Raw genomic sequence first — 14554 nt, 5'->3', positions numbered from 1 at the left:
ACAGATTTTAGGAAGAGTTTAGGTGTCTGCAATCTCAGGGTTTTAGGAAGACTTTAGGTGCCTAGAATAACAGATTTTAAAAAGAGTTGAAGTGTCTGGAATTATGGGATTTTAGGAAGAATTTATGTGTCTGGAATTACAGGATTTTAGCAGGAGTTAAGTGTCTGGAATCACGGGATTTTAGGAAGAATTTAGGTGTCTAGAATTATGGGATTTTAGGAAGAGTTTAGGTGTCTGGAATCACAGGATTTTAGGAAGAGTTTACATGTCTGCAATCTCAGGGTTTTAGGAAGACTTTAGGTACCTAGAATCACAGATTTTAAAAAGAGTTGAAGTGTCTAGAATGAAATTAGGTCTCTGGAATCACAGCATTTTAGGTAGAGTTTATGTGTCTGGAATCACAGGATTTGAAGAAGAGTTTAAGTATCTAGAATCAGAGGATTTTAGGAAGATTTTAAAGGTCTGGAATCACAGATTTTAGGAAGAGTTTAGGTGTCTGCAATCTCGGGGTTTTAGGAATACTTTAGGTGCCTAGAATAACAGATTTTAAAAAGAGTTGAAGTGTCTGGAATGGGATTTTAGGAAGAAATTAGGTGTCTGGAATCACAGCATTTGAGGAAGAGTTTAAGTGTTTGGGATCACAGGATTTTAGGGAGAAGAGCTGAAGTGTCTGGGATTACAGGATTCTAGGAAGAGTTTAAGTGTCTGGAGTTACAGGATTTTAGGAAGAAGAGTTTAAGTGTCTGAAATCATGGGGTTTTAAGAAGAATTTATGTGTCTGGAATCAGAGGATTTTTGGAAAAGTTTAAGTGTCTGGAATCACAGATTTTAGGAAGAGTTTAGGTGTCTGGAATCAGGATTTTAGGAAGACTCTGCTGGTCAGTGAAGAGGGTGCCAGCCCAGCTTCCCACTGTGCCTTTCTGCTTGGAAAACAGCAGCAGGGTGAGCGTTAAAGGAAATTTTGGGATTCTGTCATTGCTCTGTCCGTGGAGATCATGAGCCCTGCAGGGAATAACCTGTGTGGGATCAGCATTGATCAGCCAAGACAGGATTTTAGGACACCTCTCTGTGCTTGTCCCTGGTTTAGGAAGGAACAATGTTGACAGGAGAGGTTGGTGGGAGTGTGGGAAGAACTGGGACCTGCCCTTTCTCCATGCCCAGAGAGACTTTGGAGGGATTGCCAAGACAGGAGGTGCAAAATTAAGCTCTTCTTGTGCAAGTCTGATATGAGGTCAGCACAGAATTATTTAATAATATCTGATCTGTTTGGTAATCCCTAAATACGTGTCTTTTAGAGATCTTACCTTTTAATATGAGCTACTGCTTGAATCTGAATATTAAATTTGAACACTTAGGGGTGAGGGAGCAGCTGGAGTTGTGAAGATCTGAGGAATTAATTGGTGAGAAAGGTGTGAGAGATGGAGAAAAAGCCATTCTCAAACATTCATAACAGGTTTGTAAAGTACAGCACTACCCAGAGAATAGAGCTGTTAAACCAATGTATAATCCCTTTTCCCTGAAAGTGAGATACAGCAACATTTTAGTTGAAATGCACCTGATCAGCATCTCCTTTTTATTTCCCACAAATGCTGCTCCCTGATTTCTTGCTATTCCTCCTAGTTTTGACTATTGTGAAATTGTAATTGCCTCCTTTAAGTCTTACAGTCCTCTTCAGCAATGAAACTCATCTTTTCCACCTGCAGAGAAATCTCCCTGAAGGAAACATCCCAGTGAGATAGGAATTCCTTTCCCTGCTGGCATTTAGAAATCCCCTCCTGCTAATGCCTGTCATTTTCTGTGTTAGAATAAATAACAATGAAATGTTTTGTTAGAATCAGTAAAACCAAAATGGGATGGAAGTGAAAGGAATTGCTGGCAGCTCCAGGGAAGTGGGGATGTGTGAGAAGTTAAACCATGTCCAAGTCTAGCACCCAGCAGCAGGAGATGCTAAAACTCTTAAAATAGAAAGGGAAGCTGCAGACTGGAGAGCCCCTGTGCTCTGATCATTTCTGGAATGAAGATGATCCAGTTTGGAGCAGAAGCCACTTGTTCCTGACCCTGCTTAAACTGCATTTCATCCTGGAACACAATAGACCCCACTTTTGTTCTTTGTCTTGCAGAAACACTCAGGTGGGAGAAATCCTGGTGTTTTCCTTCCTGTCACCTGCATCCCCTTACGAAGCAGTTGGAGAGGATAAATATTTCTTCCTTGAAGAGCAGTAGAAAATTCAAGTGAGAAATTCTAACCTCAGCAATGTTTATTTGGAGAGAGAACAAATTCTGCTGAGAGGTTTTGAAGGGACGGAACTGCTTAAATCAGAGGGAGATATTTGCTAGGACTGGGCAAGAATAAGGGGTAAACATGGCAATCCAGAGAAATCAAAGCCACCATAAACCAGTCAGTCAAAGGGGCTGTAGTGAAGAGAGGACCAGCTTTATACAATATTTGTCTGGTTGATAACACTGCTTGCTGTATAAATAAACATCCAAGTGAACCTTTTATTGCTTTGCACACATGTTTTCCACAGCTGACAAATGTGGTTGTTTCTGTAGCTGGAAAACCTCCTGCAGATGCTGCTCTCAAAGCTGCCCTTTGTCGGAATTATAAATGCACCCTATTCTGAGTTTATTTGTAAAATTATCCCTCTGAACCTGAAGTTCTCTGTCTGGCTTTGTCGCTTGTTTTTGTTTTTTAACAGCTGCAAATGTGCAGATCAGTTTCTTTCCTTGGAACTGTTCAATGCTCAAATGTTTATTTTTAGGCAGAGGGGATTGCCAGAGTGTCACCAAGTGCATTCCACTGGCCAGATGCAACTTCACAAGTCTTGTTCAGAATTTTCCTCTTTCTCACCATTTCCCCCTGCCTTTTTTTTTTTTTTTTCTCTTTGAGTTTATTTCTTTCTGTTTCTCTTCCTACCTGACCTTCCCACTCCACCTTCTAAATTTAAAAGGCTTTCCTTTTCTTCTTATGGGTCTATTTCCTTATCAGAATTATACATTTGCAAGTCTTGCTTAAATTTTTTAAACACCTATTTGGCTTACGATGATAAGACTTCCCTTAGAAATATATTTCAACTAGTGAAAAAGGCTTAAAATTTGAAGCCTATGGATAGGATTCAATTATCATAAAATATTACTAACTGTAGATTATTTTACATTTAAAACTCTGGGAAATGGGGGCTGCAAAATGTGGAAATACCAGATGTGTCCTCCAGCTGCAGTGAAGTTTGGTTGGATTTTTTTCCTCCCATTCCTCAAGGCTCCTCAGTGGTTCCACGGCAGCCTAATGTGCTTTTGTTGTCCCAAAATTGATGTTTTTGGACACTGGAGAGATGTGCACCACCATCAGGAAAAGCACAGAGATAGATCTTTGCAAAAGTTTATCCTTCAAATCCAATGAGATATTTTTGAATGTTGTTATAATAAATCAAGACAAATGCATATTGAAAGAATCTATAACCAATATTTGTAAAAACCAGCCTTATTTTGAGTGTTTGATGGTTCTGGATGAAGGAGTCAGATTAACTTAATGTTTTTGGAAAATGCCTTGCTGAGGATTCTGCCCTCAAAGTGATTTTCATGGTAGAAAAATGGGAATAACCAAGGTGTAGGGATTGTCTCTGGGATAATACTTTGTTATGTCCCTTAGAAAAACACATCCATTTCTTTTTGCATCTCAGGAAGTTATGGTAATGCTTCCATGGGGAATTAAGGGGTCCTTGAATTGAACTTTCTGCTGAATTTTAATTTGGTTCATTACTTTACTGTCATTTAATAAAATACATTATTCTTAATTTCCTGTCCTAACACACAACGCAGAATTCCCATGACAATCCATAAAAATTGTGCTTCATACAACAGATAAATATGATTTTGGAGCACTCAGGATGGAAAGTAATATAAATGTATTTGCCTGTTGAGTCAAATTTAAGCAGAATCAATAATTAATAACAATATTAGCAAAGGTTTACCCTTATAATTTCACATTTTATTTCTCCTTGAAGCTCTATCTGAGTGGGGAAGCTCTGAAAACAGATAAAGGATCGTTTCCCCTGGTGAAATTTGGGAGTGGCTTTTCTGATGGATGACACAATCTGATGACCTCAGTCTGGTTTGGATCCCTCAGCAATGACATTAAATGAGGACACTGCTGTAGGTGACATCACATTTTCCTGGCTTCAGCTTTTGTAATTTTGGATTCCGTAACTCTGCTGGCACGAATGCAGGGTTGGGCTTTGCTGCTGTGAGCAGCTTCTTTCCCTGCTCTCACTCAGCATCAGGTGGAAGAAAGAAAGGTGAATATTTCACTGCCTAAATTGGCTTTCAGCATTTGCCAGGATGCAATGTGTAATTATTTGTAAAAAATTAAAAGAGTGAAAATTCCTAGTGTTGGTAGAAGGTTGGCCGGATTGTACCTTCAACAAAAATAACTCAATGCATGAGATCAAAGCACAGCACATGAAGCTACTTCTGCACAAACATGTTTTAGAAATTGTGCTGGTAATTCTGACATTATTTGATGCCCTCTGCTCATATCTCACTCAGCAGGAGACTCCACCCAAACAGAACAGTCTAAAATGGGAAATGGACCCACCCAGGGCAGGGAAAACTCTTTAATCCTGGATATCTTCCATGGGTTTCCAAATCACTGCATTCAGTTTCTCTCTTGATATGGACTGGAAAGGTTTGAGATAATGACAAATTTGATTTTATCTCAAACTTTGCCAGCCCAAGCAGTCTGAGGGCTTTGTGCTGCAGTGATGGCTGAGTGGGAGGGGTGGCCAGGCCAGAGCAGCAAAGAACACCCCAGAGAGCCCTGGGGTGTGCAGGATGAAAATGAGGTGAGAGAAAGGGGTGTCACAAATTGAGAGAGATGAGACTCTAAACCAACAAATCTACCTTTGCTGCACTGCAGGAATATTCTGTCTCTTGATCTTGTAGGTGGTTTTGGTGAGACATTTTGTCATCCTGCCACTACTTGCCAATCACCTGTCTGGAAAACACGGTGTTCAGCAAACCTGAAAATATCCTCCACCCCCTTGGGATGTCGAGTTCCTTCAGCTGCAATTCCGAGATCTCAGGATGGTTTCAGGGAACAAACAGCAATTTCCTCATTGTCTCACCCGAAGGTGATGCAGATGTTTGAAATCCCCGTGCCTACTGCACAGATCAGGAGCACTAAACATTTCATCTTGATTTCTCTTCAGTACCACCTACTTCCTGGAAAATTTGGAAGCCTCGCATTTACCACTTCAAATTCTCTGCCAAGTTCCTTTCAGATTTTTGGTTTGGATTTTTTTTTTAAATTTTTTTCCCTGCTCCATTTTTGTCTCACACGTTTATTATATGGTGACAAATGCAGTTTTCTTCTGACACCACATAATAGATGTGTGAAACACACACACATGATCTAGTAAGAGACTGCTCTTTATTTCCTGGCTCCAGTTGCAAAACATGAGTCAGGGTTGGAAAGGTTGTGCCTCTGTCAGAGCTGTGGAATCCACGTGCTTAAACTTTCCTGGATTTTGCTGTAGTCATGGGGAAAAATGGCAAATCTCATTTTTATATTTCTATAATCAGTGTTTTCTCCTCCCCAAGCACATCAAATCTTCATTTTATAATAGCCATTCCCATGTGTTGATTATATTTACTCATTTCAGGCACTGATGCTGTTATTAACAGGAAAAAAAACACCTCCAGCTTCCAAAACACAGATAAAAGTACCCTCCTATAATTCTGGCTTTAATACAAAAAAAGCAACATTATTTTAGTGGTGCATTTGCTGTGGATTTCAAACACTTTTCCCCCTCTGCACCAAGCGATTTCTGCTGTTCTGCTGCATAATTGCAGGTAACAACCGCCCAGCATCTCCACAAGACTCCGGTGACACAACATTCCTTGTTTGTACATCCCAGCTTCCACTGTTCTGTGCACTTCTGTGGGGGCCCCAGTGAAACATCAAATCAGCTCAGACCTTTTGTGAGCTAGAGTGGAACAAGCCCCATGTTACAAGTGAAAACAAAAACCAAGGAAAATGAGCAGGCAAAAAAAACCCACCAAAAACCAAAATAAAAAGAGAGAACTGAACACATCATCACTTCCTACTGGATGCAGCCTTGGAATGCCACAGGGCTGGCAATTGTTCTGCAGATACCCAGGGGTGATTGGAAGCAGCAGGACCATGGTGCTCCCGTGTTAATCACAAACACAGTTTTGCACAGATTTTTTTTGTTTGTTTGTTTTTCCCTAAGCAATTTTATCCCACAAGATCCCTGTGGTTGAGCTGCTCCTGCAATAGAACGACAAATAACTGGGTGACATGCTGTGAAAAATTTAGAAAATGAGAGATGCTATCCCATTTTCCAAACAGAGCAGAAAGAACACTAATTCCGTTAGGCAAGATGGAACAAACAATTAAACTGGGCATGCTTTTAATTTTGGAGCTCACCAGAGAACGGACGCCTTTTTCAAATGTAACGACTGTGGAAGTGATTCCTTTAAAACGAAGCAAAACCACTGATTTTCCTTGCTCAAATTAAAGCATTTACCTCATACAAAGTATAAGAAATGTTACCTGTTGCCTCCACCATTCCTTCTAGGATTACAACAATTTCTAGCTCCTCTTTGGGCAACTGGGCTTTGGAAATCTCCCAGAAAGGACTCTGCTGGTTAATCTCATGGCTGATGATCAGTGGTGAAACCAAAAAGAGACGATCATCCCCTGTGTAATAACCTACGTTGATATCTGTCTGGTTGAGTGGTATAAATTCCCCCTCCTTTGTCTGTTTGGATTTGATCAACTTGGCTCGTATTGATGCCTCTACAATGTGTGAATTCCTAAGGTCTCCTACTCGGAACATCAGACACAGCTTTCCATCCCGCATGGAAATGACTGCGTTTGTAGAAAAAACCAAGGTTTCTGCCCTCTTCTTGGGTTGGGATATTTTCACAAACATGCAGCCAACCATGAAGGCGTTGACGATAGAACCTAGGACAGACTGCACTAAAAGCAGGATAATTCCCTCGGGACACTTGTCCGTGATGACCCGGTAACCGTACCCAATGGTGGTTTCGGTCTCGATTGAGAATAAAAAGGCTGAGACAAACCCATTGAGGTTGCTGACGCAGGGGGTCCACGTGCTGTCCCCTATGTGATCCATGTCCCCTCGCATGTAGGCAATGAGCCACCAGATCATGCCGAAGAAGAGCCAGGTCACCGTGTAAACCATGACAAAGATCAGCAGGTTGAACCTCCACTTGAGATCCACCAGGGTGGTGAAGATGTCAGTCAAGTACCGGTAAGTCTCTCTGACATTCCCGTGGTGGACGTTGCATTTCCCATCTTTCCGAACGTACCTCTGGATTTTCCTCTTGGCACATTCTTTGCTGATGTTTTTTGGCAGATCCTCTCTTGCTTGTTTGGGCAACTTTGGTTGATGGATTGTGACAGGGCTCTCGATGTCCTGCTCCATTGAGTCTTCTTCCAGGACGTTGGCTGCCATGGAAAACAAAAAAGCATGGAAGAGTCATTATCCCTCTTTTTATTGCTCTAAGTCAATACACAACCTTTTCCCGTGTTAATCAACAAAATTATCATCCTGATCCTTTGCTAACACAAAAATCAGATGCCAAGCACCCTCATTTTACTGCTCTGCAGAAATAAAATGAAAGCAAACTCTTGTTTCTTATCAGGCCATCCTATCCACACCCATATGTAAATTCCACAAGATGGGTTTAAGCAGATATTCCTTCCCCCCTCGCCCCTTTGCAGTTTAATGAATGAAATTTTTTATGTACCAAGAAAGATCTTACGGAGATAAAAGATATAAATGAGGGAATGGATTCACTTGGGGCTGAGCAGAGAAAATGAGCTATTGCTGAGCTATTTTTTCATCAATTGCATTGCTGTGGGGAAAGTATTGAATAAGTACAAGGAGGGTTTTTTTTTTTTTGAAAAAGCCAACAGTTTTTAGAAAGAACCAATTCTCCTCTTGTGGAAGGGAAGTTGTAATATCTATCAAGAGCAATTCAAGCACACTTCCACAGAAAATCAATGTCTTGCTGATAATGAGACAAGGAATTGTGTGTCCTTCTCCCAGCAACGTAAAACCTATGGTACTTCAGATTTCATTTGAATTCTCTGTGCCTGTGGCCTTTAATTCAAGTGTACCTTGTCCTCTAATGATCTGGGCTTTTCTTTTAGTTTCCCAGCCTTTAGAGATAAATAGCTTTATTATGGCTGTGTGCCAGGGAAAAAAAGAGTGTACTGAGGAGGAGAGTGCTTTAATCGAATGTGTTTTGCATGGAGCACATGGTGAGGTCTGGGGTAATTGTTGTTTTCAACTGAAATCCTTCTGTTTTCTGGGGCTTCTTCCTGCAGGAATTTCAGCTCTTGAATTCCTAACTCCTTCCCTTCTGGCTAGCTGCTGTAATTCTTCTGCTGGACTGTAAAGAGAAAAGTGTTCTGGTGGGTCTGCCCAGGTGCTTGACTCTGAATACAGAATTTCAGAATGGTTTGGGTGGGAGGGAACCTTAAAATCACCCAGTCTTCACCTCATGCTATGGTCAGGGACACCTTCCACTATCCCAGGTTGCTCCAAAATCTGTCCAGCCTGGACTTGAACACTTCCAGGAATGGGGCAGCCACAGCTTCTCTGGGTGCCTTGTGCCAGGGTCTCATTGCTCTCACAGGGAAGGATTTCTTCCCTATATCCCATCTAAAAAGCAGCACTGCTGTGATTTTGTACCATTCTTTACGGAGTGTTGCACCAGGGGCTGCTCTCAGAGGGTTAGTGTGGCTCTAAAAGTCTCTTTCACTCCTAGAAACGTGTGGAGTCTCACAGCAGCTGCAGCTTTTTCAAGATGTGCAGGTTCATCCCTGTAGAGAAAGATCACAGCCCCTTGAAGAGTTTTATTGAGATATTCAGGGGGAAAAAAGGACTGTAGCCCGGTTGTCTCTCCTCCTGGCCTGCTCCTCTTTCAAAGAAAGTCTCAAAGTCCTAGAGTAGCACAGAATCTGAGAGCAATTCCATGTTTTAAGGCCATGCACCCCATCCTGTCACCTTTTCAGTTTGCTGTGTGTCTCAGGAGAGCCTTATCAGGGCTGCTGGGAGCTGTGTGACAGGGCCCTGGGTTCTGAATGAGCTGCCCCAGTCAGTGACAGTGTGCCTGCTTGCATTATCCCTGATGCTGGGGAATGCATGACAAAACACAATCCAAAGGCGTTGCAGGGTCTTTGTGAGGCAGACTTAAGCCAAAGCCAGAAAATCTGAAGTTAAGGCTTCACATTTTCTGCTCAGCTCTCCGTTGTGCCTAAGGAAATTCCAGTCCACAGGAGCTATCACATCACTGCAGCAACAGAATCCTCAAATAATTATGAACAACCTCTGAAGGCTCTGGCTTTTGAGGCTTTATGTTAAACTACTAATGCTGATATAATGGGGTTCATTATCTTTCAGGCATTATGAATAATTTGCTTTCCCCTCCCCATCAGAGCCTGGCATGGACACAGAGACCAGGAGTGGGAGAATCCTGTTGGTTTAGAGAATGTTCCTTACTCCTGGCCCTGCTGTTAAAGGGAATCATGTCCCAAACCTCCCTGCCTGAGCATCCCTTAACAGAAATTATCCTGGGAGGGGACCCAGGTGCTGATTTTATTCCTGGCAGCAGGAGGAATGTGAAGGGACATCCCAGGGCTGCCCTCCCACCACACCACTCCTGCTTTCCATACAGTGCTTATTTCCTATGGAGCTCCTTTGAGCAGTGAAGCACCTTTTATTCAGACAGAAATTTTTTACTGATGCTTTCCAAACGCTCTTTGTGAATTTTGTGCATCACAAACAGCCTGACCTGGCTTCACAGCATGAGAGAAGGGCCACATTTTGTCAAGAGTACATGGGTTTTGTGGGAGCAGGGAGCTGCTGTCACAGTAAGTGGGATAAGCTTGTGACAATTCCAGCATGGGAGGGCTTTTCTTCATCTGGAGAAATTGTAGTGGAGCTGGTTCAGGCTTTGTAAGGGGGCAGCTTTGGACAACAAACCCAGGGTTTAACCAAGGTCTCTCTCATTACAGCATTTATTTGACACTCTTGAAGACATTTCAATCTTCCTGAGGGCATCTGGCCATTTCTAAACTCTCCAGGCTCTTCCCAGTGCTGTCATTTCCAAATTCTCAGTCTCTGAGAGGAAAAAATTAAGGTCAAGTTTTTTGTCTTTTTTTCTTTTTTCCAAGATGCCCTTTCCTTCTTTCCCTCACCCAATCCTGCTATGAATGAATTCCTTTGTGGAGAGGTTTCTGGATCAGAAGCACAGTTTCTTACTCTCTCCTGGACTGAGTTTTCACTCCAGAGAGAACCTTGGGAGCAGCAATTCCCGAAATAAGTGATCCAAAGGTTATGCATCTGTGTGTTTCCATGGAAATGCCTGATGAATAAGTTTTAAACACATGGCAGGATCCCTGTTCACCACTGAGGCTGAGGAACAGCCACATACTGTCAGTGCCTTTGCCACAAAATACTTTGACTAATTATATTTTTACTTGATATCAACCCAATTAACTTCTGCTGTTTATTTAATCTAATTTTCCTTTTGGTTACATAATGGCTGTCATGGATCCAGGAACAGGGGAGTGAGTAGCAGCAGCCTCACTTGAGAGCTATTTTTGCTCTCTCTGCTTTTCTTCCTGACAAAAATATATACATATTATTAATCTGAACTGCAAAAAAAAAAAAAAAAAAAAAGAAAAAAAAAAGGTATTTCTGAACTCTTCCTCCTCCCCCAGTGAACATTATGTTTGTTTGAGCACAACAGCCAGGTAACGAGCCAATTCAGGCCAATTTAGAGGATTTTGTTATAATTATCTGCTTTGGTTACTCTCTGAGGCAAAGCCTACAAGACATATGAGATTTCAGTGATTTGTTTAATTTCCCAGCAAATGACAAGGAGTTCTCCTAAACAAGTCCCTGAATACTTCACTTGTGTCCTGACTGTAGCCAAATTAGCTAATTAAGTGTGCCCAGACTTATTATTTAGCGTGGAGGGTAAAGAGTGGTGCAGCCACACTTGGATTATTGAACTCCAATTGTTTTGCAGGCAGGTTAGTGTCATACAATCTGCCAAACAGGAATAATCTGTGTCCTGAAATGGAGCCAGGAATTGTGTGTGCTCAGTTCTGCACTGGTGCAAATCATACCAGGGGCTTTTCCAGAAATTTCACCTTGCAGGGGGTTGTGTGCTAGCACTCAGAACATTTTATTTTCTAGTAAAACTGCAGCAAATGTTGTTGTCATGTTCTTGTCTACTCCAAAGCAGCACTGGAAAGGCACAGTCCTGATTTTCCAAGCACATCCTTTTATTTAGAGCCTGTAGAACAACATGGAACCAGAGTCAACAAGAAAACAGGACAAAACACGCTCTCTTCCTTTGAGGCTGGGAATGTAATACATCAATATGACCCTTAAGCAACCATTCTATCATCAGCAATGTGATTTTGGGAGTATTTTGGTAATGCTGCAGAGAACTCGTTGTGGTGCTGTGCAAACACAAAGCAAAAGAAAGGATATGAAAAGCCTGCTTGTCCAAATTAAGTACTGTAGGATTATTTTGGTTGTGTATGATTTGCAAAATAATGAGGAGTTTCAACAGAGAATATTGCAAATCATAACTGACCTTTCTGTAACAGAAGCTGACCTGGAAAGTTCTGTGGACATTTCACTGGGATTTAGTGATTTTAACTTTTGTAACACAGTTGTGAACATTTTGTGTGCAAATTCATTGAAAATGTCCTAATTTCCAAAATCATTTACCATCTAAAAATTGCTCTCATGGGCTTCACTGCATGCAGAGAAATGTGTTGAGCAGACACTGTGATTCCTGTCTGCATTCCCCCTTTTCCTGGTGGGATGAGGGCCATTTTTAAGTGAAGCAGGTGTTTGCATCTCTAAGGTCCAAATTTGGCTTTTAGGAAGTCTCGAGTGTTTTACCTCTCATTTACTGTGGTCCCCAACCTCCCTGGCACTGCATCCATGTGTGGAATATCTGGCAGGACCTGGTGGCTGTCTGGGCTCCCTGTGGGGTTGTTGGGCTTTGCACAGCACAAGGAATTTCTTGCAGCCTTCAACATCCTAAATCTGCATTGTTCTGTTTGTCTTCTTGATTGCAATGGAAGAAGTCAGAGAAGGGAAGGAGGGATTTTGGAATGCTTTGCCTCATCTCTGGATGGCTTTTGTTTCAGAGCTCTGCAAAATCTTATTTGTGATGAGCACAGAGGACACAGGAACAGAGGAATTCTTGGAATAGAGGGAGATTTGTCTGTGGGATGAGCCCAGATAATCCACACTGCAAAGCACCACAAGATGTGAGGAGAAAGAGTCTTGTTTAGAGAAAAAAAAGTGGAGTCTTTTATGATCAGCTAACAACTGTAAGCAGTCATTATCACAGAGCACAGATCCTTTTCCCTGGAAAAGAAAGGAATTAGGATCTGGTCCTGTGCTGTTAAATCAATGCAAGATTGTCTGTTCACTCAGCTGGAAGCATTGCTAGGCCTCCCTTTGGAACGCGGGAGTGCTCAATAAACACTGACTTGGCAAATCTCTTCAAGACCCAAATTGCTTCTTTGCACCCATGGAATCATAAATCTAATTTCAGACGGAGCATGCGTGTGACTGAGATTTATTTCAGCAGCAGCTTTCACTAAAAAAGACATGAAATGAGATATATTTGTGATTAGAAAAGAGACTGTAAGGATGATGTTTTTTTCACATTACCTGCTTCATCACTGCCTTCTAATCCAACTTGATAAAAATAATGTTCTACTATTTTCATTTCTTTTAAGCCTGTACAGCTGCAAGAAATCAGTCTGAGTAACACTTTGTGTCTCTGCAGTACAAACATTTCCATTCATTCCTGATTCTTGGCCCTTTTATTGTGGAGGGTGAAAAAATGAATCTGATAACTCAAATTTAAAAACACACGACTCCATTTTTGGTAGTCATTTGACCTTGTAGTTTTTGTCTTGGATTCTAACCAACTTCATTGCAGAATTTACCACTGAAGGCTCCAGAATGCTGTTTTTACATCTGCTTTGCTAAATTTATCTTCATTTGAATCACGGGGAAGCCAAACAGACTTGGCTGGGTAACATTTGTGGGGCAGTGTAAGAAGTCTGCACCTGGTTTTAAGAAGGCTGTGAACCTGCAAAGATGTGTAGAGACACTTGATTATCAACATCTTCAGCCTTTCACAAGGCTGTGGGTCTCAAATTGGATTATGAAGCTTCTTTGCTACCTGAAGTCTGAGCTCTTGGAGTCAGCGTTTATTCAGAGCCATCTCTAGAGCAAATGCCTGGCACTGAACACAGATTTCTGGAGTAAGAAGAGGTTTCCTGTCAGATTGGTTTTTTTACTAGGTTTTTAGCTCCCAGAAAAACTTGAGCTCAAACTTCAGAGCAGGTATTTCTGTGTCCAGGGCTGCAAATCCTGACCACACGTTTGCCTTCTGCTGCCTCTGGGTCAGATGTGTCCCCCGACTTGCTGCAAGGTGTCCTTGTCTAACATGATCCCTGAGACTTCTTTTTCCACTTACTCTACCCCAATTATTTCTGCCAGTTGCTATCAGGTGTCTGAATGCCAAATTTCTTCAAAAATCTCCTGAAAACTCAGCTTTTCTTCTCCATGGGAGAGAAAGAAAAGGAGAAAGCATTAAAGACCTATATTGACCTTATAATTATCAATTTTAATCTGTGTTTATATGCTTTAACTGCCAGAAATAATAAATAAATTAATTAAAAATCTGCTTAAATCCGTGAATATTCTGGGTTGTAAGGAACCTCTAAAGGTTTCAATGTGCTGCTCAACACAGAACCAGCTTCTACAGAGAGCACCTGTGAGAAGAGTAGGGCTTCATCTTCTCTGCAGCTTCTTTTTTGCACCTGAGCTCAGCCTTCCAGAGAAATTACATGAGGGCTGGTTAAATCCTGGTTTCTCCACGTATTCTCTTTACTGATTACATGGGAAAGGAGTATACCCAACCTTTGTGGGAAGAGATTATTGAGATTTTTTTCCCATCACAATTTTCCCAACCGAAAACTCTGGGAACAAAACTGAGCTGATCAGCTGAGCTATTTTGTGTAGAAAATTCCAGCCCAAACATTTTACACAGATAATTCTGACTCATTAATTCTTCACTATGTAATATCTCTGATATCTGGGAAGTTCTCCTGGTTGTTTCTGGAAGTATAAATAGGAGTTTGGCTGCTGCCCTGTCCAGTAGTGAATGCAATGCTAATTTAGCAAACTGATTGTTTTGGCTTTGGCCCAATTAGTGCTCCAAGAAAACACCTGGGAGTGGCTAGGAAGACAGGATGTGCTCCCATTCAGCAGCATGGATGAGATTGAATCAAATTTGGCTTTTTTCAGTCTTATCTGCCAACACAGCTTCACTGTTGCTCTCTCAGATACCTCCTTAAGCTCTCATCTCACCCCTGCTTAAAGCAACATAAACTCCTGGCCTGCAACACAGACCTCACCTTGCTCCAGATAATTGGAAATGGCAAAGA

General features: G+C 41.6%; 1 protein-coding gene across 4 annotated transcripts in view; it reads right to left on the bottom strand.

Moving 5' to 3' along the window:
- Positions 1-14554, bottom strand: part of KCNJ6 (potassium inwardly rectifying channel subfamily J member 6) — a 167253-nt gene that overhangs the window by 33369 nt on the left and 119330 nt on the right. For 3 of the 4 annotated variants that reach the window (XM_012570140.5, XM_002189762.7, XM_072935833.1), the window contains one exon: positions 6575-7495. In XM_012570140.5, coding sequence (XP_012425594.1) covers positions 6575-7495 — 921 coding nt within the window. The remainder of the gene's footprint in view (positions 1-6574; positions 7496-14554) is intronic. The other variant, XR_012058324.1, reaches the window with a different exon arrangement.

This window comes from Taeniopygia guttata, chromosome 1 (assembly GCF_048771995.1).
Source record: "Taeniopygia guttata chromosome 1, bTaeGut7.mat, whole genome shotgun sequence".
In the NCBI taxonomy this organism is placed as follows: Eukaryota; Metazoa; Chordata; class Aves; order Passeriformes; family Estrildidae; genus Taeniopygia; species Taeniopygia guttata.
The sequence above is the reverse complement of the archived record's forward strand: the minus strand, read 5'-3'. Positions and strand labels throughout refer to the sequence as shown.